We start from the raw sequence: 25,954 nt of genomic DNA, 5'->3' as shown, positions 1-25,954 counted from the left end.
TCAAGGTTACAGGACTGAGACCGAGAGCTCTACAAAACCACACCAGCCTGCATTTCTAATGAGGTTTACATAGCAAAACAAACAAACAAAAAACCCCAAAAACAAACAACAACAACAAAACCCAGACAAAATAAACATAAATAAACAAAAAAAATTTGTTTTGTTCTTGCATTCTTAAAAAGAAAAGAGTGACTCAAAGAATCTTAGTTTCATCTAACAGCTGCAATATTTTTTAAACACTAAAGAATTGTTTACCATGTTTTTTACTGAGAAGCTAGTTGTCAATTTAAAATAAGAACACTGTTGTCATATACCTCAAGATGAAATCAAGATTCATTACATGTTTTCTATTATATTAACTATTTAACTATACAGTCACACACTGGAAAATTTCTGGAACAGAGCTGCTCATTTTTATGCTAATTTTTTGCAACAGTTTTATTTTTATTATACAAGCTCCCAGTTAAAAACCAGGATTACCTGGATTAGCATTTGTACCATTAACTCTGATGATGGTAGAGAGGCTAGAAGGTCAGAAAATTATTGAAGATCTCGACATCACAACTTGTCTACCTATAATAAATATATCAGACCGGAGACTGTGTGAACAAAGCATCTGTTTTTGCTTTCTTCTAGCAATACTGGGAGATTCTAGACTTACATCTCTGATTATTACTTCTTTTAATAGAAGATTTACATATATCTGTCTCAAGAAGAAGCAATTCAGGTTTGCATTCTGGACCCCTTTATTTTGTACTTCTAGGAATTTATGACATGAAGCACCTAATAGCACAAAATCCAAGCAGCACTTTCCTTGAGTCATCCCAACAAGTGTGGAACCAAAGCCAAGAACCGAGGTAGCATGGGATGACCAGATGTAGTTAGGAACACAAAGAATCTGCAGCAGCCACAGGTCAGACCTTGTAGCAAACAAGGACAGAGAAGAAAGCAAAGAAAGATGCAGTCATAACTCAGCAAGATACTGCAGTAACACCCAAGGAAAGTACACCAGTGAGTACGTCGGCAGAGCTGTGAAGATGAAACACCCCTGGAAATAAACAGAATAGTAGATAATAAGGTGAAAGAGAAAAATCCTGTGCCTCAAGTCAGAGGGATCCATGGAGGGAGACAGTTTTTGAGGAAGTCTCCAGTGCAGTCATATATTAAAAATATCAATTAATTGAAAGAACTTACTGGACAGAAAGTGCTGTGATGCAGGTCCAAAATCATGGTGTGCCTCTTGCAGCTGTTTAAGGCGATCCTCTACAGACACCTGAACATAAACATGTATTTACAAAATTTACTTTGTAATATGAGAGCCATGACAATAACAACTCTGGTATGCGCTCATTTTTAGTTAAATAAGGTTAAGATGCTGTCATGCAATAGCACTTACTTGCTACCCAGGTATTCAAGGCTACACTCCTATTTAATTTTATATTTACTTAATGAAAGTGCCTTTCAAAGACTGCAGTCTTTTTTTTATGAGTACTGCAGATCAATATTAAACAAAAGTATATTCATGGTAGCTATAGCTGATGGCTGAAGTTTCTGACTTCTGCTCCAGCCCTTCTATTGTCGTACTTCTGTAGTCAGCAGGACTCCGTTTGGTTGTATTGATCTCACAATGCCTTTCCAACACAGAACCATTCTGGCTGATGACTCCCTCCCAGTTTACTAACTGAAACTGCACAAGCACGTCCAGCAGCAGTTTAGTTGCTCAGTTAAATCAGGTTGAAGGAGAAAAAAAGAAAATTTTTCCATTGTCAAATTATATTAGTAAAGGGAAGTTCATACATTAAATGTATGAATTCCTATCTCTCTATCTCTCAGGAGAGGAAAGATTCAGAACTACAAGCTCAGAAGCCAGTGCCTGGGTTTAAGAAGTTCTATTCTACTGCTCTCAGACAAAGAGATAATGCCCTCTATGCCCCTTTCTCCATTCTTTCAAATACTTCGTATTACTCTTAGGAGCTAGACAAAGAAATAAATAGCAGAAGACTGACGATAGTTATTTACTACAAAAACAAAAAGAATTATGATCAGCAAGCACAAAGATTGCTAAAAGATATTTAACTAATATAAGAAACTTCATTAAAGCATTCAGTGCAAAACTGCACAAGTTTGAATTGTAATCAGGCACATTGATTTACGTTTCTCAGACTATTTAATCACTGATAGTCATAACTAAACAATATGAATCTCTCACAGGATATCCTTCACTGTTTTATAATGCTAAAATGTGGAATAGCTTACGTCTTGTCATAGAGCTACTAATACTTAAATTATTTTAAGCGAAATTCCCTGCAAAAAAACTTAACTATCAAAGCCAAAACAAAGCAGCTTTCTCATGAGCTGGAAGCACAACAGAAATATTCACACATTCAGTAACAATGATTTATACAGTAAAAGGGCTGCTATGACATGGTAAAAATTGTAATAATGGGTCTCACTAGTCTCCAGAGATTAATGTAGTCTCTTGAATGGGTAAACTACTGAGACAGTCTGAAAGGAAAAGTTGTTGGTCAAGTCACAAAAGAAAAGGAAACTCCCCTCGTTGCTTTTGTACCACTCAACTAACATCTTAAAGACAGCAATAACAAATAAAGGGTAATAATGCATGTCTTAAAAGAACAGAAAAGGGTGATAAGCATCCCCACAACACCCCCACTCATATTGCACACATTCAGGAGAATACCTGCAAAAGTTTCCATCGCATATTGAGATCATCTAATTGACGAGACATCTTTAATGATGGATAAAGGTCCAGTGGAGACAACTGACTGGATAAATCATTCACTGTTTTAACTTTCAAGTTGATGGGAGCAATTTCTTCTCTAAAAGCCTAAAAAAGTAAGAGGCCAACATTTATGTTCAATGGACATCTGAGCAACAAGAAAAAAAAACCTGCAATAAACTGATCATTGTGCTGATTTGCCCAATACAGCATCTTACATTAAACAACTGTACACAACTCTAGAATACTCCCACAAAGAAAGTTCATTCATTTCAAGACTGATTACCTACTTCTTTAGAGAGAAATGAAAAACAAACTGCATGAAATTTACCCAAATGCCCACATTCAAATTCCATCCCTGAAACAGAGTACTATGGTTCCAATGAGGTGATTAATGATACCGTATGGCTTTAGAACCTTTCTTTTCAAATAGAAATAGACTATGACAGGACTCGAGCTTTAAAGTACAGTCACTGTCAAGAGCTCTTAAGAAAAAATAGATTCAGGAACTACAGTTTTCCAGTATGGAGCAGCTGACAAAAATTCAATTTAAAAACTATTATTGAATTAGCAAAGCATGAAGGAATGTACCTTCTAAAAAAAAAAGGAGTATAATGTTTTATCTGATTCTAACTGTAGAGCAGTTAAAAAGAAGAAAAAAGGTTTATTGAATCAAATGGAACTAAATACAGCATTATGACAAAATTGATGCAAGTTTTAGTTACAGTTGAAAAGATGCATCAAATTTCTTTCTTGTTGTGAGTAGTTAATTGTTCAATCTTACAAATGGCTTGACTAAACATCATGAAACAAGCCAAAAATAACGGAAAGAAGGATTCTTTGGACAACTCAATTATTAACTTCCCTTGAAAACCTCTCTTATCAGGGCCAGGAAAAGAAGGCACCTACTGGCAAGAAGGAGTTGTTTGGATCCTGGACAGCCAGCAAGCCCCTTAGCAGATGTTTCATTTTTTACACAGCTATGAATATCCAAAAAACTTTTGCTTTACTTTTCTTTAAAGAATAATCCATTGAGATATGACAAATGACTTCTTAACATGAGATTAAAGAACTATTCAGTATCAGTAGCTTTGGTATCTATATTAAAATGTAAGAGGAGAAGATGCATTATTCTCCTCAAATCAGGTACACTGTGGATGTAAGTCAGCTTTGACTGCCTTTGTTTTCGAGATTTTAGGTTCCATTAAACCTTGAGGAAGCATCGAAATTTGGAGAATGAGGATACTTCTGTTGATATGCATGAAATTAACACAGGGCTACATTACTTTATATAAGTCCATAGGCTTCTGTACACACACAGAGTATTTCTGAGTGAACATTTCAAAAGCCATGTCTCTTCCTTCTTCCAATACCAGCTACTGATACGAAAGTCATGGATTGTCAAATACACCAGGATCCTCCTTTTCAAATTTCTTCTTCAGTTTGAAAACTGAAAAAGATATGTATGTGAAACAGAATCTTGGTGATACTGGCTAAGTTTGCCTGATATAGCATCATATTGCTGCTATTATACTGTTTTTTTTTTAAAAAGCATACCCAACATGTTCTTCTAGATCAGGCACTTGCCAAAGAATCATGCTGTTCAGAGGCAGCTTTCCTGGGTAATATCAGAAGGTGTACCTACTTTGAGGTGCTCTGCATTACCAGGTCCCCACCCAACCCATGCATCTAAGCAAAGGACAACTATTATCCATTACGAGCAGCAATGCTTTGGGATGCTGAGCCCTGCAAGAGCAGCCTGGAATCTTCATTGTAAGAATTGTTATGCCCATGAGAACGTTCTACTGTAATGTTTGTTCTTCCCTTTAAAGTAATCCTTAAGAGAAGTCAAGCCAAAATAAAAGCAAATTTCCACTCACACAATCTAAAATAAACAATGCACGTGAAGTCTGTGAAAGCTAAGAAGCAGAAATTAAAAATATGTGTATATATATAGTTTTGTATTACTAAAAGTGCTCTTAATGTTTTTCTAAGAAGGTGGCTATATACGTGATCGCCAAACAGATCTGACAGCTCACTGCTAGAATAAAAAAGGGAGCCTCCTGTCACATCTGCCAGAGTAACTGACTCAGCTTGCTGGTACACCAGTGCTTGGGCAAAGCTCCAAACATAACCATGGCCTAACTGTGGGTTAGACAGTATTTCTAGGCATAAAATCCTAGAACAGATTTTTCATTTAATGTTTTTCATACAATTCTGTTGCTTGCTGATCATTTCTTGCTTGACAGAAAGTGGCACAGTACTGGATTCTCCTTGTAACCTCAACTCTAGTCTTTAAATAGCAGTTTACATTGTACATGAGTTTAAATACATAGAGTATACAACGTTGCACATGATGGTAGAATGAAGGAGTCTAACAGGCTAAACATTCCCCAGGAATACCACACTTACTGTAGTTTTCTCAATGTGATCTGGTAACGAATCTATAAGCAAGTCTCCCACAGGTTTCCAGCCATTCCTCACATTTTCAGCCTCCTTCAAGTCAGCATCGAGGTCATCCATTGCACACTGCAAGTCTTTCAGTTTTTCCAACGCTTTGTCTACTTGCTTCTGCCAGATACTGGCACTGGCATTTAGGTTCTCCCATTTCTCTTTTACCTCTGATGACTGCTTACGCATAGCTTTGGCAATCCTCATGGCTTTCTCCTCAGGGGTCAACTCTGCAGAGACAAAGAAAAGCTATGCTGTTTATTTCTTCTTTTATTCATGCCCAGATAGAGTGCCTCTGAGAGGCACGCTCAAGAATGTCTGTAAGTCCAGAGTCAATTGATAATTTACTTCAGCAGGTACAAAGTAGCAGAAAGTCCATTTTTACCTTGTTGTAATAAACCTGTATCATTCTTAATGACAAAATAAAGCTTGATAAGATGACAGGAAACTATTCCTGACTTCCACATATTAGAGTATCTGCAAAGCAAAGGCAGCCCTTTGTTGAGGGCATAGGGGAGAAAATAAAACACCATTCTTCTCTGCTGGAAAATATATTAGGAATTTAAAGCCCTTTCATGTAGAAAGAACAAGAGCACTTTTCTATTTGATCACTTACCACCATCTTCTACCCCTATCCTGCAGGATGTATCTCTTCTTATTTGCTAGGAAATAATGAAGTAATGAAGTAACCAAAACCAGTTGCAACTGAATAACCAAAACCAAAGTGGTCACACACACATCCTCCAGCTGTAGTCACGAGAGATTACACTGACTATTTCATTTCAGTAATTTGCTTATATTTAAATCCCTCGTCCATGTTTAGTCTGTAAAAAATAGGACAGCCCTCCTCACTACGGACACGTTTCATCTCTTATTGACAATAAGCACTGAGTCAGCTAGTGGCACATCTCTTCACCACAACAGGTGATTTCTGCAAACCAGGCAGCTAGCCTGTCTGTCACAGAACACTTTTTCTTCCTGGTTCTATGATTTCCAACAGGTCCTACCAACTGCCGCTCAGATGGGCCTCCCTGAAAAAGTCACAGATAGGTTCCTGCACTGGAAAGAGTTTTTTCACTGATGACAAGCAAACTAAACTTGTTCTCCTCTACACAGCAACCTTGCAGTCTCTGGAGGCAAAGAAATAAGCAAGAGAAATTTGACATAAAGCAGAGAACAGCAGGAAGAAAGAGATATAGCAGACTCCAAAACTGTGGCCTTCTATTCAGTCTGACATGAAGACCTTAGAAAAGGTTTACCACATTATCTTTTGCAATTAAAATTCAAGTGGTGTCTATGAATAAATTATATGTAATAATACAAAGATGAAAGCAGCATTTTTGTCAGAAGACAAATAAGACATACAATTTTTAATATAATATTTTTAAAGATATCATAATTAAGACTGAAGCTGTTCACCTGGGGAGAGGGGGTGATTGGGAAAGGAAGGTGGACATGGGAATGGAAGCATTTTTGCTGTTCAAAGGTTAGGTGAACGTCAAAGTAAATGCACTGTTCTAGCTGCAAATGTTCAATCACTATGCTTCCGGTGATGCAAATAATGTTCCTTATCTTGCAGTATTGAAATGTATGCTATGAATAATTAATACAAAATAAATCATGACAATACATTCAATTTGTAGCTAAGAAAGGCAGATGTATTTTTTCTAGACGCTGAAGTAATGGGAAGTTATTTGGATCAAAACCAGAATTTCTGCCAACAAACTCAAAGTATTTATTTACGTTTTTTTCAAATCTTTTTTGCCCATACTAGTCTTGATACACGAGACTACAAACATGCTTGTATTAGAAGAGTATTCAACAACTGAATCCTGATGCAATCTGAGAGAAGATCGTGATGTGCACATTTTCAATTTAATTGGTTATGCAGGGCAGATAGGATACTGCCAAACAAGTAAGCTGCCCAATAGCATGAAGCAACTTGCTAAGAACTGGTCAGTTAAGAAAAAAAAGAATATCACCAACAGTAACCAAATGCAGAGTGAGAGACAAGGACTAACTAAGAGCAAACACCCTAAAAAAGATGGAGATAAATCTCTTGGCTGTAGGTTACAGAATGAGTTCTTTCAAACAATTGAGAGGCATTTGAAGAAAGAGTAAAACACATTTTGAGTATTCAGGCTTACTAAGATATCACAGTGACATGCTGAGTGTCATAAGCAATGAGGCAAGAGAACCACTTGTGTATTTTGCATGCAAAGGTAGAGGCTAGCCAGGCTTACAGATACTGCATCAGCAAAAGGGTGTTTCAGAGGCAGAATGTGGAGAGGAACAGTCAAGACAAAAACCCATATCATTTAACTAGATGCTGTCTCAAGCTAATTACTGGAGGAGATGGTTCAAACTGAAGGAAGATTAAGGCATCATTACATATGTAGCTCCAGAGTACAGAGGCACGGCAGTAAACCACACTCTGCAAAACAGACAATCAGAACAAAGATGAAGACCAAAGAGAAAGTCTGATAAATTGTACCTTGTCTCCTGAATTCCAGCAATTCACAGTAGAATACATCACAGGAAATACAGTTCTGGGATGATCTTTATCCCAAGATTTGCAAGAGATTTTAGGAAAAGAAATAATTCAATTCTAAACAAACAAACCTTTTCAGATAAAAGTTGCTGTTTCAAGAAAAAAATAAAACCTATCAATTGCTTACTTAAAGATACCAAAAAAGTTATGCAGTATTTTTGGAATTATTAACAGTTATATTTCATTAATGAATTAATGAAAATCAACTACAATCCAGTCACAAAGGGCCTGTGCATAATTGAAGCCAAGACTGTGCAGCACAGAGGCAAGTAGTAACTAGCAGCAATGTTCAGTATCATCAACTAGACAACCAGGCCCAACCAGAGAAAGCTGCAGGACCTTAAATGAGGAGTAAGGAAGCATCTGAAGGTAGAACACTTTACAAAAGGAAAGGAAATGCTGAACTCTGTTGAAAAGAAAAAGTGCAGACCCAGTGGAGGAGCCTCCTTAGTTGGCACTGTGCAACCATGAATACAGAGGGACATTATACCAAGAAACTGGATCATGTAGAAGTTGCGCATGTGCAAAGCTGTCATTTGCCTTTCTTATCCAACATCACATATTGGTATCACCTTTATCTTTTACCAGAGTCAAAACCCATCAATTCTGTATAGGAGAGCATCATGTCAGAATGTCTTAGCACTTCCAAGCTAGATGATTAACGAGTCATTTTAAATGAATATTTACTTCACAAGGAATATCCAGAAAGCTTTAACAAGAGAAGCTTTTGGTTGGGTATGATTGTTCTGACACAACAGATTCAACAACTATTTCTCACTCCAGCAGAATCAATAAGAAAAAAATTAAAATGTATAGCTACCAATGAAAATCAAAGAGGAGAATCATGGCCTGACGTCACTTGTCTGACCAGCTACAAGGCAGCATTACTCATGACAAACCAGTCATACATAATCTGGGAAGGAAAAAGATTCCAGAATGATGGGGATGATTTAAGTGTCCCAACAGAACTGAAAACAAACATTTTGGAAGATCATTCATCAAATCCGCGTCATTGTGCAACAGAATCTGCCATCTATTTTATTTGAAAAATATTAATGCCTTGCAAGACTGCTTTATTTTATGAAAGTCTTCGGAATGCTTGTAAACTTGCCCTAAAAAGACATTTACTGGAGAAATAAAGCCAAATACGCATTTTTATGAGCTATAAAGTCATTCAGCTTCTGTTCAGTTAAGAGCGAAATACATCTTGCACGACTTCATCTCTTCCATCATGAAAACCCAACTTATTAATGAGCATCACATTACTTATTTCAAGCATAGGGCACATGATTGCAAAGCACAGAATTGTAAGCCTAGTATCATAAAAAATGTTTTAATGGAAGGAATTTTCTTCTATGAGTTTAAATTTGTTTCATCAATCTGTCATTACACAAACAGGCAGACACGGTTCCTTTACGTTGTGAGAAAATGCTACATATTACTTGCAGCTCTTTTGTTCCTACTTAATACAAAGTCTTCCAAATGATCGAGTTTTTTTGTTTGTTTTTTGTCCTTTCTCTTTTCTTATTACAGTATCTCCATTTTAGCAGCTTCTCAGAAGCAAGGATTCCTCTGTGAGGGAAGGAGGATAGTAGCTGACCATGAAACAAATGCTTCTTTAGTGAAAAAAAAAAACCTTGATTTTAATGAGCATTTCTTTGTCACAAGAGCTGTTTCATGTCTGTAGCAGAGAGTGTCTTAAAAAGAAGACTTCCAAGACTGAACAAGTCTAGAAGTAAAAATTCCTTACACACTTGCATATAAGGAAAATACTTACATATGGAAGATCCCAGTGCAGAAAGTTGCTCTTGCTTAAGAATTTATTTTAGACCAGGTAAGCTATTCTGGCTATGGCAGTTTTGATTCTAAACAACTGTGGTTGAGCTAGTGATCTCTTTCTGTCTTGCCAAAGCTACATTAACTACTTTTGCAATATTTTTGCTTTACTTTGACATTATGTAAAAACATTCTTCTCTTCTTTGATTCAATCAATCTTTTCAGCAAAACAACGATAGGTAAAACTGTACTGAAATCATTACAGACAACTTCAGAGCATGTGAACAGACACAATGGCATACAGTCAAGCTACAGCAGAAGAGCCAAGAGCACTGTTCTAGCTGTCTGATGAAGACATTATCATCACTTCAGTGAAAGCATTCACGGAGTTTCTAACAATCTAGACCAGATGTAACAGGAAGTTCAAAGAACAATCTGCAAGTGGTTAATGTGGAAATGCAGCAATTAGTTGGACTAGTAACAAGGCACGTCACCTTTTCTATTCTAGTTCAAGTATCTATTACATATATGATTAAAAGAAATTTTTTTAAAAATCACTCTTTTTTGTCTTAGTCTATTTAGGTTTTATTCTATCAAAACAGGAAGTTCTTCAAACCAGAGAAACAATCTAACAGAGTGAATGAGAAAAGTCTGCAAAATAAAAGACAAATTATTGTTTGCCTGCAGAAGACAGAGTCCCAAATCCAAAGAAAATGAATAGTATTAGAGATGTAACAATACTAGCAGATACACAAGTCCCTTTTTAGTGGTTGTTCATATTTGCTAATGGGTGCTGGTGGGGAAGAAAGAAGATGGATGAAACAAAGAGAAAATAAATTTCAGTTGAGAGATAATTAAGTTATCCCACTTTATCCCAGGAACACTAAAGATCACAATAACCCAGAGATTGTTATTTATGCAGCATAACCAGTGTAATTTATCAGCATAATCAAAACATACAATACTTCCCAGTAAAAACCAGGCATTTTTATTAAATGCTGTGATCTAAAGCACTGTGGAAGCCTAAAGATTGTGTTGTGAAAGAACACAAAGCAGGTATGAAAAATATTTTAGTCTGCACCTGCCACAAAACCAGAAAAAAGAATAGTATTGTTACAGCATCAAGAATCTATTATATCTTCTTCCAATTTCTGCCAAAGAGAGAATACTAATAGAGAAAAGGAGGATATCATCACTGAATCCCACTCACGCTAGGCAAGCAAAGTAGTAGTCCTGTGTTTCCTTCCACAACACTGTAACTGAAGACTACCAAGCCTTTTATTTCTTCAGAGATCAATAAAGTTTCTTTTCCTGGCCCAGAAACAGAAACACAGCTTCTAACAGCATTAAAAAAAAAAAAAAAAAAAAAAAAAAAGGCATCACTGAAAAAATAATAATAAAAAAGCCAACAAAACCAAACCACACACCAAAAACAACCAAACCAAACTAAAGACAGTTCAGACAGGACAGTAGATAGTTTTGACCCTTGACATCCATTTGTAATCTACATTGCAATAGTAGAGACAGATCTCTTACAGACCAAGCTTTAATGTCTTTAGAACAGGGCAGCATTTTAAGAACATGGCTTCCACCTGGGAAACATCCTGTATAAAACTGGGCCACAGCACAGCATGTAACAGTGCTTATATCCTGAGGTTAAAAATAAACATAAAATAATAATGATTTTTAAAAAATAATAATAAGATTAACTACTAATTAACCACTATGGCCTCAGCCTGTTTCCAATATTCAGCTGTTAAGAATTCTGACTTAAACTCCCCTCAGGTTTCATTTCACACCACTCAGAAAAATCAAAATAACTTCCTTGAGTTTTTACTAATTCAACTCCAAGTAGGCTACTGTTTAGATGCTGCAAGACCAATTTTAAAGCTCCATTTAGGTGACCGTAACTTGAAGGATAACAGAGATCTATTTGAAAAGGGAGAGAAATATTTTACCACCATCAGATTTTTTCTTGGGTAGATACATGTTTCAAATGCAGTTGAGCATAACCTAAAACACAGGTAGAAATATTGAAAACAGTGTAAGTAGCCTCTGGGCATGAGCCCATTGAACTCCGTGCCCATTCCTCTGTAATGCTCAAGATTTCAATCCTCAGCACATCTGGGTAGGAGAGAACAAACGCATATCCCAATAGCATGTGACGGCTATCTCACAAGTAGTTTAAAACAGAATTCCTGCCAACTCTATACAGTAAATTGACTATTCAGTTACAGAAAGGTCTTCTTTGATAAAAGATAACAGCAGAGAATCAATCTGAACTTGTTCAGTAGTAGGAAGGAAAGAAGTTTGACTTTTATGTCTGAAACAGGAGAATATTTTGTGTGGTTGCATGTTTAAAATACCCGCATGTAATTCACTAATTTCTCTATAATTTCTCTACATTTCTCTTATAACACAGATGTGGTTTATGTAGTTTTCTATGCTTTCAATTAAAAGAAGTTAACAGACAGCAAAGACTCAATTTTAAATGATGTGTTTATCACACAACCTTTGATACCAAAAAAAAGCTTTTGAAGCTAGGAATCTGACTGCTATAACAAAACAATTACAATAATGCAGACAACTGGAAACATTCTCAATTGCAGTGGGAATTACTTATCTGCTAAGATGTTAATTTGTGTTATCTACTAAAAAAAATAAGTAAATAGCTCTACTCCCTCATATTACAGCAGTGAAATTTTAAGGACAGAATTTCAGAAAAGCTGTATCATTGGTCTGTATAACCCTAGGGCAGGAAATACTATTTCCTCCTCCCTTTCTGCAACCCACGGTTTATTTTTAATAAAAATCCAGCTCTAACTCAGGCATAGATCTAAAACTGTGCACAAAGTTTATTATAATTTTAAATTGTGATAATTCTCCTATACCATGGAAAAAATGGCAACAAAGCTAAAAATGCAAGTATTTCTAATTTCCTATCCTGACCACTTACAAAATTCAGCAGGCAGCTTGGTGGATTTTGTCAATCAGCTCCATTCAGATGCTGAAGTTAAAAGTCAAGGGAAGGATCAAGTTTGATTTTTTTAATTTTGTAGCATTGCCTTCGTAAGAAAATACGGAAAAACAAAATGAGAATAAAAGACATGATAAAGAATGATGAGTGATAAAATGAACTTCAAAGGAAGTTTCCTGGAAGATGAAGAATTGTGTTTGATTCTGCCAATTATTGCATGGTACAGCTGAATGCTGACATGGCAAGTTTAAGGGCAACACAACAGAGAAGAAATCAAGGATAGCTCATAATCTGATTTTACATTCTTGTGATAAAGCTGAAATTAACACAGTTATAGTCAATATCAGGTTAAAAAGAAACCAATAACAGATACTCTGTTGTGATGTAACAGTGGACGTATTCAAATTAATCTTGTTTTAGCAAGGTTAAAACCAATTCTTACAAGTTTTCTCCTACCTCTCTCACCCTTTGTCCTTGCAACACTGCTTTCACTGCCATGAAAAGTTCTAGGGGTTAAAAAGAGAGAGACTGGAGAAGGCAATTTAAAATCAGCACGCAAATGCATCAGTCAAGGTCTGCTCTCAGAGAATTCCCTGTTACCAAACTTCTCCTAATCAGGAATCATGAACAATTTCAATTCCTACAGCAAGCATGCAAGGACAGAAGCAACAACCCATGTAGAGCGGTACCTCAGCTGCTAGTACATACTTTATATATATAAAATCTGAATGAGAGTAGAAGTTGCACATAAATTATAATAAGATTCACAAGCAGGTAATGAGAATCCTCTCCAAAAGGACATGATGTGCTGTCAGAACTGTAATGCTCAGTAATCTGATATTCTGTTGATGAAAACATCTGTGCAAATCTCCCTGGAGAAGCCTCTGTACAAACAAGCAAATTTTTACTTGAGCATCCGAACAAGGAAAAAAAGTCCTGTCACACCTGAACTGAAACTGAGGTCACTAATTGCAAATGAGCCTGTGTGTGCTGTTTTTGTGCTGTTTAAATTTAGGAGACTTTTGAATTTAAAACTTTGGTTAACTGAAACTACCTTTACAATTTCTATTTCAAAAAGAAAAACAAACAAAAAAACCTTCTCAGTTTTTGTTGACTACCTCATGCCTAGGCAGAATTACTCTTTTACCTAACAGCCCAAGTGCAAATCAGGTGAAGTCAGACAACTAATACAAAGACTGAATTAGATTATTATTCGGTTTTCTTTTGTAGTTCGTACTTATAAATGAATAGAGAAAGCTTCAAAGATGATGCCTGAGAAGAAAAGATATCATAGAGTTTATTTTTAAGTATTAAGAATATCTGTAAAAGATGTTCCTGCAAGGTAATTTTTTTTCAATTACATTTTGATTGTATTATGCATTTCAAGGGGATGTGAAAAGGTTACTCAGATTATCTTAATTCATTATAATGTACAAAAGAGTTTGAACTGATGCCACAGCAGAATCACATGGCAAGACTGTATCGCTACTGTGAAAAACCTGAGACTGAAATAATCATGAGATAACTAGTCCAATGTACCCTGAATTCTTACACAACAAGCAGCAAAGCATTTGCATTGTCCTTTCCTTTGCGTAACCTGGATATTTTACAGGTAAGTGCAAAATAGTACATAAGGCTGGATATTTTACAACCTCTTTCGATTAGCTAACCCTGCACCTCAACAGTTCTGTTTTTAGATTAAAAAAAAAAAAAAAAAAAAAAAGTAAATTCAAGAAATAGTGATTTTCCAAATGATGCTATTACGAGTTCCCCAAAAAGGTAATTTTTTTGCTATTTGTAGTACAGCTTACAATCCAAAACCATGCTCTTCACCTTTAGCAATGTTAAGTGTACTTCACTGATGTTAATGAGCAAACTTTAATGTACTGCAGAGAACACAATGACTGAGTGGCTGATAGAAAATAAAGCATTAAACATTTTAAAAGCAAACAAGCTTGCACTCAAATCCTTCACTAAAAATCACTGTTCAGAAGAAACACTGCACGTCTCTGGATGTGTTCAAGTTTAGTGGAGCTTTCTGGAGATGGGTGATATTATTTGTCAGAAAAAAAAAAAAAAGTATTATTACATTCGGTTTTGGGTGAAATTTAACATCTTTTGATGTATAAGAGATCAGAGCAGAAGATTCAAAGATACATTTTGGCCTGAAAGTCTATTAATCTACAGAAACATTGCTCCGTATGTGGTTTCTGTGTCCAGGAGCTGGGAAGAAATGAGTCAAGCTGAGAGTAGGAAAGGGGAAAGGAAAGGTCTCCTTGTAGTGTTTGTCTATTTGTTTCCCATTACTGACTAATTACAATTTAAGTAGCTATAAATAGCCTATTTTCGCCAAGTCTGTTCTAGCCATAGCAGTAGCTTTCAATGGATTGACCTCCATCTTGACCCATAAGCTTTCTCATCTGTGCTCTCCCTATTTTCCCTTCACCCAGTTGAGGCACAGCAGTGGGGTGCATACTCAGCTGGTAGCCAAGACTGGTCCATTCTACACTCTGAAAAAGAATATGTATGGAACTGAGCATGTGGAAGGACAAGGAAAGTAAGTTCAAACCATCCCTACAAAGCTTCCCAACCCAAGCATATTTGATTTCAGTGATGAGTAGACAAGACACAAGCATCATTTACAGACCATCTACTTGGTTGTGCTCATTCTGTTACGCAGTTTACCATGGCCATCAACTTTCCTGCTATTCTATTATCATTGCCATCTGTAACTCACAGGAGTTTAAAGTAATAATAACAGTAATAGTTTTTAAATTACTTTAAATGATGCATATCATCTGAAGGTTGGTTTTGCACTTTCATTCAGCATTGATTAGACCACGGATATCAGCCCCTGCTAGAGAAAGAACACTTTACATGGGTAACATTTAGTGCATTGGCATCATTTCTAGTAGGTAATTCAATGGCTTTTGAGACAAAAGCCTGTGAACTCTCAACAGAATGAGCAAATATAAAAGTGAACTTTTCCTATTTCTTGACTCTGAAGTTTGTTGTGGTTTAAAACAAAGAAAACATTACAGGTGCAATATATCAAACAAGATTGTGAGTAAACTTAGGAAGACAAGCTGAATGCTTTCAAGAATCAGGATTTCAAAAATCAAAGAGTAAAACACAGCACAGCATCTAACTTAAATCACAGAGAAAAAAAGGCTTTACTCACCGATATTCAAACTTCTGCAAAAAGCTGAATTAGAGAATAGGAAATCACAAGAAATTTTGCACAAAAGTTATACTGTCGATGCAGGAAAGATTGGTTGCTTCCAGTGAACAAACCGGAAAAGTTTGCTATAGAGATTCAATGATGTATAGGAAGAAAACTCAACTCCTTACAGAAGCTACAAGCCATTGCCATAGAAGTAGCTTTATACTTTTCTATACAGAAGAGTAAATTATTTACATTCTACTGCAGCTGATATTTTTGTAAATGACTACTAGCTTTTTCCAAGATGAATTCTTAAGTAACTAAAAGAAGTAAGATTTTATTATAAAGTGTCTAATGTCTGAAAAACATTTCTGACTTAATTGCACTTTGATTATAACATATTTTTGCTGTAATTACAGAGGTATTTGGTACATTTTTCATAATTTGGGGATTACGGGCCTAATGGTGAAAAATTATTACCTTCTTGATGGTCTCTGATACTGAGACAAATATCTTGACAAATACTAAGTAAATACCATTTCTAATTCATCAAAAGATTTGAATCTTTATGACTTTGTAATGATTGCCTTCCTAAAGCTGACTTGTTTTACATCTAATGAGATACAATTAGAATACATTCTAATGACAACATATTCACAGAGTACATTCACTTCCATTTGTGGGGTAAAATTTTGTAATAATGATGTAAAAAAATACATCCTTTATTTGCTCCTCTGACTATATTCAAGGTGTATACATTAATGTAAAGAAAATAATGAACAGAACTGATGATGTGTTTTACATCAAAAACCAGAAAAGGAAACGCAAAAATTTTCTTCTTTCATTAAAAACTGAATACTTCCAACCAAAGCAGTTTAGTAATAGTTCAAGGCTAAATCATTGAAAAAAAAAAAATGTAGTTAGAAAATCGTTTAGAAAATTCTGAAGCCTAATCAAGTAATTGCAATAGAAAACACATGCTAGGAACATGTAGGTCCTTTTTTTTCCCATTTGACTATTCTGAACAGGAAGATAGTATTTTCTGACCTGTTTTTGAATGTACGCTCCTTCTTGGTTCCTCAGGCCCCTCAATTGGTTGGTCAGCAAGGAAAATTCGTGCCTGGTCAACAGCATTGAGAATGGTTTGCTCTTTATCCTTCAGTTCACGTCGCAGAGCCTTTTGCGAAGAGAAAGAAGAATGTCATTTGTAACTTGATCTTATAAACAACAGATAGCAGACCATATTCCCCTATTTCACGTCTGAGTGGACTTGTGTAGTGATTCAGACTGCAAGATAAAATGTCAATTTTATGAAATAGAAAAGACAAGAAATTAATTAAGGTTAGAAAGGTTATTATTACAGAATTAACTTGAATAAGTGAATACAAGAAAGATAATAATGGTAGATTTTTAAAACACTAGTCTAACAGGAACTGAAATTATTACATTGAACTTTAAACAAAACTAATCAAAGGTTTTATTGATATTAATAAGATTGCTAATATATAGTAGATTGCTACAGAATATATTTCCTTTTTTTGTGGAATAGAAAAAAAATCATATCTATTGAAAGTTCAGATGACAATTTCACAACCTCTAAAAAGAACTGCAAAACTACTTCCTTAGAAAACACTCTTTTTTTCTTTCTCCCATTAACAGTACTCTTAAAACTTGAACAATATGTAACCACAAGCATTATGATGAGACTATATTCTGAAAACACATTTCTCAAATTAGCCAAAAATACTTTAATCTTTATATACAGAAACAATTAGATCTCATATACAGGGGGAAAAAAGCAATTTCTTTTTAGAGTGTTTCCATGATAATGGAAACAAATTTCATGATGTTTTGTTCTTTAGTGATTATGACTTTTTAAAAGGATTAATTGTAACCACCCTTTTACAAGAGTAGTCAGCTATATTTCCTATAAAGTATTTTCCTCTACTCATTTTAAAGTATAAATCAATCTCAACTAGAAAGAAATTGCTTTATATGATTTATTTGTACTACTTTCTACCAACCAAAAAAGAAATATTATTTAAATATTACTTTAATGTTCTGCTTAATATCTTCCAACATTTTTCTTAATATCTAATTAGGAAATCAATGTTCATTTTGCTGACACCATCTGCTCAGTCCTCTCTTCAGCTAAGAAAAGCAGTTAGCCAGTGTTCATAACACAGCAAATGCTTCAGACTACAGAAAACAGTTTATAGTGTAAAATAAGGGCAAACAGAAGACAAGACTTCTTTTCTCCAAATTCCTCCCTGTGGTGGAAGTATTAAGTTTACTTTCCTGTCCAGGGTACAGGATGAAGATACTTCTGGATGGCTGAAGTCACTTAGGCTCTCCTGTCTAGAAAAGCTGAACTACCACTAAATTCTTATTTTCCTACAGATTCCTTGCACAAGCTTTTCTTACGTAATTGTTTTTCATTGTTGTTAGGGAAAAAAAAAAAAAAAAAAAAAAAAAGACTCCTTTGAGGTTAAGGTTCTCATAAGCATTTTTAATAACTTCAGGGGGACAACAGAACATCTAATTCAACTGTTTCATAAAAGAGCAAACGTCTAGAGGATGCAAAGCTCTGCATGGATCCAGCAATTCCAGCAACAAAGGCCATCATCCATCTGCTCCTGGAAGTCAGGCTTCTAATTTTAAACAAGTCTTAATGAAAAGCCTATCCTAAAACTTAGGGGTAGAGGTTTTGTCTTAAGATTTCATCCATTCCAAACAATACTGTATCTTGAAAAAGTTGTTTCAAAAGTGTTAGATTATTAAAGACAAATAATGCTTCTCAGAATTCCTCCCAAGATTATGTTCTGATTTGTTGCACACAGACAAAACCATTTAGCTGAAGTGAAACAAAGAAATGTTACTGTGCTGCTGCCGTTGTTCTTTCAATTTTTCTCACACACCAGTGCTGCCTCAGATATGTAAGTTCCACTAATGAAACAAAAGCATTTACAAAGTAAAATCATCTAAATGCTAAACAACAACAAAAATTTTTAAATGAAAATGCAACAGAACTAATACTGCATGACAACACACTTAACAACAGTAAGTTGTTCCCATTCTTTTAAGCTGCCATATGTCAATGACCTTTCAGTACAGAACAAAAACAGCGACTTTTTAAACTCCTATTTAGAAATTCCATGACTAAGCCTACACAAACAAATTATTGCCTTCTAGATCTTCCAGCCATGTTTGCCAAGCATTCGTCTTGCAAGGAGAGGCTGGACTTGTTAAGCCTGCAGAAGACAAGTCTTTGGAATCACAGAATCACAGAATGGCCAGGGTTGGAAGGGACTTCAAGGATCACGAATCTCCAACCCCCCTGCCACATGCAGGGCCACCAACCTCCCCATTTAACACTAGACCAGGCTGCCCGGGGCCCCATCCAATCTGGCCTTGAACACCTCCAGGGACGGGGCATCCACAAACTCTCTGGGCAGCCTGTACTGTTTCTGTACAGTAAACACAATTTTGTCCTGGTTTTCTAAACTGCTTTTGTAACTTGAAAATCCTTATATGCTACACAAATTCTTTAGGCTTTTCTAGGCTCTGCCACCAATCATTCAGATTCTGCTTTGACCATCATGTTCATTCTTCCAGCAGAAAAAACATTCACACTTTCAATATTACAAACACTACCTCATCCTTCTCATCAGAAAGCTTTCTGATGCCAGAAATACAAAAATACCAGCCACTTGACTTTGGCCCTGCAGGCGGCAAGATGTTATACTCTGCCAACACCCCATCCCCCGCAAATCCTTTATCCTCCCCATCTCCTCATATTTTCCCACTCTTTCTCACTTCTGCTCCAAATATTAAAAAAAAAAAACCCAAACTAATCAAAATATGCCATCTTCCATTACATTTATAGAAGTTATATTATTTCCAAATTAATGAAAATATTTCAGTCTGCATTACACAGTCCTATCTCTGATTACTATTAACCCTTGCTTTTAATACAAAAAAAAAGTCTTCAGAACAGCATTAATCCTGCGTGTATAGCAGCAATAGCAATAAGCAAAATAAGCCCAGTTTCTTTGTGAGATTTAGTACGTACTATGTTTAGTCAAGAAAAAAAAAATTGTTATTTACACACCAAGCCCTACAGTCTTAAAAATTTTATTGACAAGTTGATGTATCATAAAAGCAACATTCTTAAAGAAGTCCTACAACATACACTGGAATAAAACTCTTTGAAATCACCCATACAAATCTTGAAAACATTCTATACGCAGAAATTTATTTCAGGAAAGAGGGAAGGCAGGAAGCTATTATCACTATTGTACAATTAAGGCTCCTTGGAGAACTGCATTCAAGAATTACCCATTTAAAATGCTTTTGGTTATTAGAACCTGTGTGGATGCATAATTAAAATGCTATCTTAATTTTTCATATCAAAGGAAAAGAGGCACTATTACTTCAGTATGAAAAAGGAAATGTTTCTACTTAGAATTACTCTTAGCTTTTTTTCCCCATGTAATTTTCCAAATATTTCCAAAACATTATAAAAATACATATTTATATATATATGAGGTTATGTGAGATTTTGGGCTCAGAAATTTCAGCAAAGTTAGAAATAATCTAGAGATGGATCTGTTTTGCTGTCTTGCCTGCTTAACATAGTGTGTTCATCAATTTTTCCTGATCACCTTCAATAAAACTTCAATCAAGTTTGACCTCAGAGACCTTGGATTTAATTATCTGCTCCCTCCTTCCACCACCGCTGTCACCAAAGTTGTTCAAATTGAGGTTGACACAAAGATTTTAAGATTATCCTAACAATGAACAACCTACAGACTTTGGCCCACATACCTCATCATTACAAAATCATCCATGTCATTCCTTACCATTAATAAATGCTGACAATAAAATCTTTTAATGTGAAAGAAACTTTGCATATGTGAAATATTAATATTGAAGTAATTTATGAGTAAAAAGCATTATAAGCCCACCACAGATTTCTGACATTAAAGTTTATATGCTTTTTATGCTACAGATGTAAAAAGCAGCTTCAGAACAGCCATTCAGACTTGCATTGCTTTTTTCCTCATTTCTTCAGCAATACTCAATTTATTTCCCCGTCTCACTTTCTGCAAGTAAACAAGAACAACAATGAAAGTATATGATGCAAGAATAAGCAGATAATATCAACAATACCCTCTTGTCCTTCCAGGCAAACCTCTGCAACAGAACAAAAAAGAAATCCACTCAGAAATCTCATCTTTAGCTCAAATATAATCTGACTTGAGTGGAACGAAGAAAAGTTTCATTGGAGAAATCAGATCTACAAGAACACTACAGAGTAAAAATAAGTCATAAAAAAGCCAGCAACTAACATAAGGCTGCAATACTGAATCTTATTACTGTATTAAAGCTTTTACAAAATAAGAAGTGCAATTGTGTTTTTTTCATGTCTTATACAGTTTTGTTAAGATACCTCCCAAATGGCTACTCAGAATGGACACACCTCTTCCAGCAGAGAAGTATATGACTGTCCTATCATTCTCCCTTACTTGGCTTTAAGGACTAAAATAGAGCATTTGTATTGCTTTAAGAGTTACACAGGTTTTGGTAGAAGGAGAAACTCCCTGGAGCTAGCTATTCTTTACATGGATAAAAATAGGTCGAAAATTAATACTAAATTTTTGGTATACATTAAATAATAAATGAAAGTATGGCAAAAAGAGATCCTTCAAGTTAACTGATTGACAGAATAACCCAAGAAATCACTGCACACGATTCTGCTGTTTACAACTAACTCATTAGTGGGAAGGATCCGAGTAGTGTTACACACCTGATTTGTAACTATTACTAATCATTGACTTACTCCCCATTTTTATTTGTTCCTCTTTCAGTAACTGTGAAATAAGTTTTTCACGCTATAACTTTGGAAACCTATATATAATTTACCCTATTAAATAAAGAGAATTCTAATCTGTTTGTCCTCTCAATTACATAGATGCTTATTACTTCTAATACAAACTCTTCTTTCAATCTACCATTTTCCAACTTAACTGCCTTGATTTACAGCTAAGAACTTGCATAAACCAAGGCCTTCTAAAAATTCTGTCAGTAATGCTTCATATCAGAAGCCATTTCCACATTTAAGAAATTATAACACTAGAAAAAGTTTTGCTCGTCATGAATTTTTACACAATTTAGTGTACCCTGTAAGCATATATTTCCTTAAATTGCACTTAATGTTATATTTCAAGCATATTAATTGAGCTTCCATAATTACACATGGTTGATTCACAGCCTTTTTTCCTGTTTTGAATGGTACAGACTTGTACAGAATAATTAAAGGAGCAGACCAGCTTAACAGTTCCAACAGATGAAGGCAAAGCTAATTTCAAAGAAAACACATGGGATATTTCTTAAAAATGGAACATATTTAAATCAAGTCTCATTATGCACTCCTTCAAGGAAGTAAAGATGCATGTTATTGCGGTTTGTATCTCTTTATCACACTGTAGCTTCGTATGCCAATCAGCAGCTCCTGTAGCATTTAATTACCTAGTCATCCTTACTCTGCACCAGGTGCTTACAAAGCTTCTGTTACTTTTATACACTAAAATGAAATGGAAAAATCATCCATGGCATATGGCAGGATGAAGGGAGTAAATAGGAGAAAACTTGGAGACAAGGCTGTTTATACAGATCACACAGAGATCTGTAGGGCCTTCCTACACTCTCTGGCAGATCAACTCTTCCTCCCAACTTGGTGTTATCTGCAAACTTACTGAGGGTGCACTCAATGCCCTTGTCCAGGTCATCCATAAAGACAATAAACGGGACAGGCCCCAGTACAGACCTCTGGGGAAGACCACTTGTGACCAGTCACCAGCTGGATTTAACTCCATCCACCACTACTCTCTGGGCCCAACCATCCAGCCAATTCTTTACCCAGCAAAGAGTGTGTCTGTCCAAGCCACAGGCTGACAGCTTCTCCAGGAGAACACCGTGGGAGACACTGCCAAAGGCTTTGCTGAAGTCTAGCTAGACTACATCAACAGCCTTTCCCTCATGTACCAGGTGGGTCAGTCGATCATAGAAGGAGATTGGTTTGGTCAAGCAGAATCTGCCTTTCATGGACTCATGCTGACCGGGCTTGATTCCCCTGGAAGTTCCAAACGTGCCATGTGATCTCACTCAAGATGATCTGTAGTAAATACATCTTGATTATTTCAGATTCACTTTTTCAAATGGAAGAATCTAAAATTTAATTTTAGAGTTTGGAAGTATATCCCACAGCACTTGCAAAAGGCACCTTAGAAACGGCCAAAGACAAGTGAGTGATGAAGACTTCATTTTCCCTGAATTGTTTCTGTTTCCTATTCACCATGTTGCCACTGTTGCTGCGGTGGCACTACAGAGTAGCAAAACAGAGCTGCAGCTACTAGGGTGCCTGCATAAACAGCAAAACAAACAGGAATGTAAAAGCACAGGTTTGGGCAAAAGAGAAAATTAGACTATGCACATGGGAAATCTTCTGCAGCCAAGAAATGTTAGCTTACACTAGGCTTTCCCCTGAACTTCTCAAAAATGATGCTTCAGGCCAGAAATAGGGGCGCTTCTTCACTGAGACTATTAATCTCTCTTTCTCTTCCCCCACTGTCTGTGGATGAGAGGATGTGTTAATGGCTATTAGATGAAAAAATCATCCTGCTCCGTGTACCGTTTTATAGACAGGTATTATATAATAATAAGCATCTATAACTACTTCTTAAACAAAGTGTGCTATAGTAAAATAGCTTAGATGCAAAAAGACAGAGGATAGAAACTGTGCTTTATCATCTATTGTTCCAACTTTCAGAACTATTACTTTTTAAAAACTAATAAATTGACAATCTCAAACAGTAAGTATTTATGTGCTAATGCCTTAGTTAAGAAAGGGTAACTGACTTCCTTCTGATGTTGTTAAAAGTACTTCAACAACTGTAAGGCTATTTTGTTCATTTTCCTTTAACAGCATTTTAGAAGAATAAAATGACATTTTGAAGCCCTTTTGGAAAGTTTTCACTTAAAATAACCTTGCAGAGACTTTGAACAGACTCCTTTAGGCACAAAAGAGAATCTGATACTACATCATAACGGCAGAGCTAAGCTTTATTTTAACATAGATTGCATTTAAAAGGACATTTAAAAGCATTTATTGACTTAAAGAGTATAAGGCTACACTTTTTCTTAAGAAAGAAAATGAAATAAAAACTGATTTTCACACAGTTAATCATTTGTCAGTCATTAATGAGAACCCCCTCTAGTCTTTTGAGAAAGAAGAACTGCTTCAAGTCCTGCATTCCCTAGAGATGCTACAGGAACTAAATCCAAATAGGGATGAAGGGAAACACTGCTTAATTGAGCAAAGGTTACAAAGCATAAGGCACAATGATGTTCATTAATGTCTTCCAATAACGTTATGTAACTGGAGTTTTTATTTCCCAGCCCACTGAGGGGAAACTTTATTATTTGTGTTTCTAGGTCACTGCTAATTGAGCCTTGGCTACCCTGAAAAGTTTGGTACTGGAAAGCGTGGGATGCTTGTAACCATGTGATTTACAAATATGTTGGAAAATCCACTCTAAAACCCTGAGCTGCTGCCAAAGACATTGTCCTCAAGACAGATTTTCGAAAACGTTATGATTACTGCTCTGTGATTACTGTTCTTTACACAACAGTAATCTGAAAAGACGAAGTTCTCCGCATACACACATTCGCAGCTAAACAATAAATTCTCAGAAGGATATCCTCTCCTGATTTTTCCTGAACGATTGCTGGAAATTTGGTTTGATTACTTTGCTAAACACTCTGTGCAAATTTTGTTGTCTTTCTTTTTTCCTTCTTCTATTTCATGAAAAGCCATTTTTGAACATTCAATTCATACTTCACACTTCTCTGTATCAAGAGAGGTTTTCTCTTTCTATGATTAAGTTTACTTAATCAATGACGACACTGATACTGTGCCTTTATGAGTCCTGTTCTCTGATTTTCTTTCATAATGATATGCTCCAGTTTTGTAATGGGAAAAGCAAGCAAAAGTATCATAAATATCATTAAAGATGCCTGCTATGATACAATGTTTAATTTGCTCATCAAGCTGGCTTCTAAGCTAACTCAGCTTATTTTGGTCTGAAGCCATTTTTGGACAGCAGCTAAAAAGGGCAGAAAATCATTAAATTTAATGGTTCAAATAAAACTACACAAAAATGGATGAAAACAGGCTTGTTTAAAATTGCTGTGCACAGGATGAAAAAAAAAGATTATCTCTTTAATGGTGCTTTTACAAAAATACCCACTTAACATACCTAAGCAGGATTTAACATAGGAATTCATACAGATTGCTCTCCACAGACAGCAAAATGCCTGACTTGGAGTGCAGAGCCTGACAGAACAAGAGAAAAACAAGCTCTTGAAGCTTTCAACTCTTTGGGTAATCAGAAATAGTGTTTACTTTTACACAACAGAAATAATCATAATGCAAGCAGTGAAACAATTCTCAGATGCCAAGTTGCTTCTAAGTACATATTTAATTTTACATCACAGAACTACAACGTGCTTTTCATGAAGGAAAATTAATCCCAGCAACTTTTTTTTTTTATTTTATGGAAACATGGCAGCCATCCTGTTTCAACAACCTTGAAAGGCTAGAGGTTTGGGATTTGGTGAATTTTTTTGTTTGGTTTGGTTTTGATTAAAATCTAAAGGAAAGTCTGAACTAGGTTTGCAGAGCAGAAGAGCATAAAACTTCTGGTTTTAATTTTTCCTGGAGAGTACATAGTTCATACTAAAATTATTAACTGTAACTTGTGATGTTAACATATGTTTGTTTTTAAGAAGTGACCAAACACTCCATTTTAGATCAGATCCAAATAAAGGCAATTCAATTGCAGCTCACAAATATTTTCTCAGCTTTTTTTTTTTTTTTCCTTAAAGACACAAACATATACACATTGCAGCTGTTACATAATACACTGTGCCTTAACCTGTTTAATTATAAAACACCAATATACTCAATGAGAATGTGAGAGCCCTACAGTAATCACTACCTAAGTGCATCCTGGCAGTGCCCTTCTGATGAAAGAGAAGGTTATTGGTAGTGATGTTCTCCTTATTTCAGAGAAGGCACACCTATGCACCAACCCACAAGATAAGGAAAACTGAACCACAGCTGGAAACACCCCATCTGATTCCTGACTCCATGAGTGGTTTTATGAATCCTAGTGATATATATTTCTACAAGAGCCATACAAACTTAAAACAAGCAGTTTAATAAACAATGCATTT

General features: G+C 35.6%; 1 protein-coding gene across 1 annotated transcript in view; it reads right to left on the bottom strand.

Moving 5' to 3' along the window:
• The window catches only part of UTRN (utrophin), a 284,487-nt gene that overhangs the window by 44,384 nt on the left and 214,149 nt on the right, over positions 1 to 25,954 (bottom strand). The window contains exons 54-57 of the mRNA XM_031612385.2: positions 16,703 to 16,832; positions 5,150 to 5,418; positions 2,699 to 2,845; positions 1,195 to 1,273 (exon numbers count right to left, since the gene is read on the bottom strand). Of these exons, the coding sequence (XP_031468245.2) occupies positions 1,195 to 1,273; positions 2,699 to 2,845; positions 5,150 to 5,418; positions 16,703 to 16,832 (625 nt within the window). The remainder of the gene's footprint in view (positions 1 to 1,194; positions 1,274 to 2,698; positions 2,846 to 5,149; positions 5,419 to 16,702; positions 16,833 to 25,954) is intronic.

The sequence above is a fragment of the Phasianus colchicus genome, chromosome 2 (assembly GCF_987193195.1).
Source record: "Phasianus colchicus chromosome 2, bPhaCol1.hap1.1, whole genome shotgun sequence".
Taxonomy (NCBI): domain Eukaryota; kingdom Metazoa; phylum Chordata; class Aves; order Galliformes; family Phasianidae; genus Phasianus; species Phasianus colchicus.
This window is presented reverse-complemented; position numbering and strand designations above follow the sequence as displayed.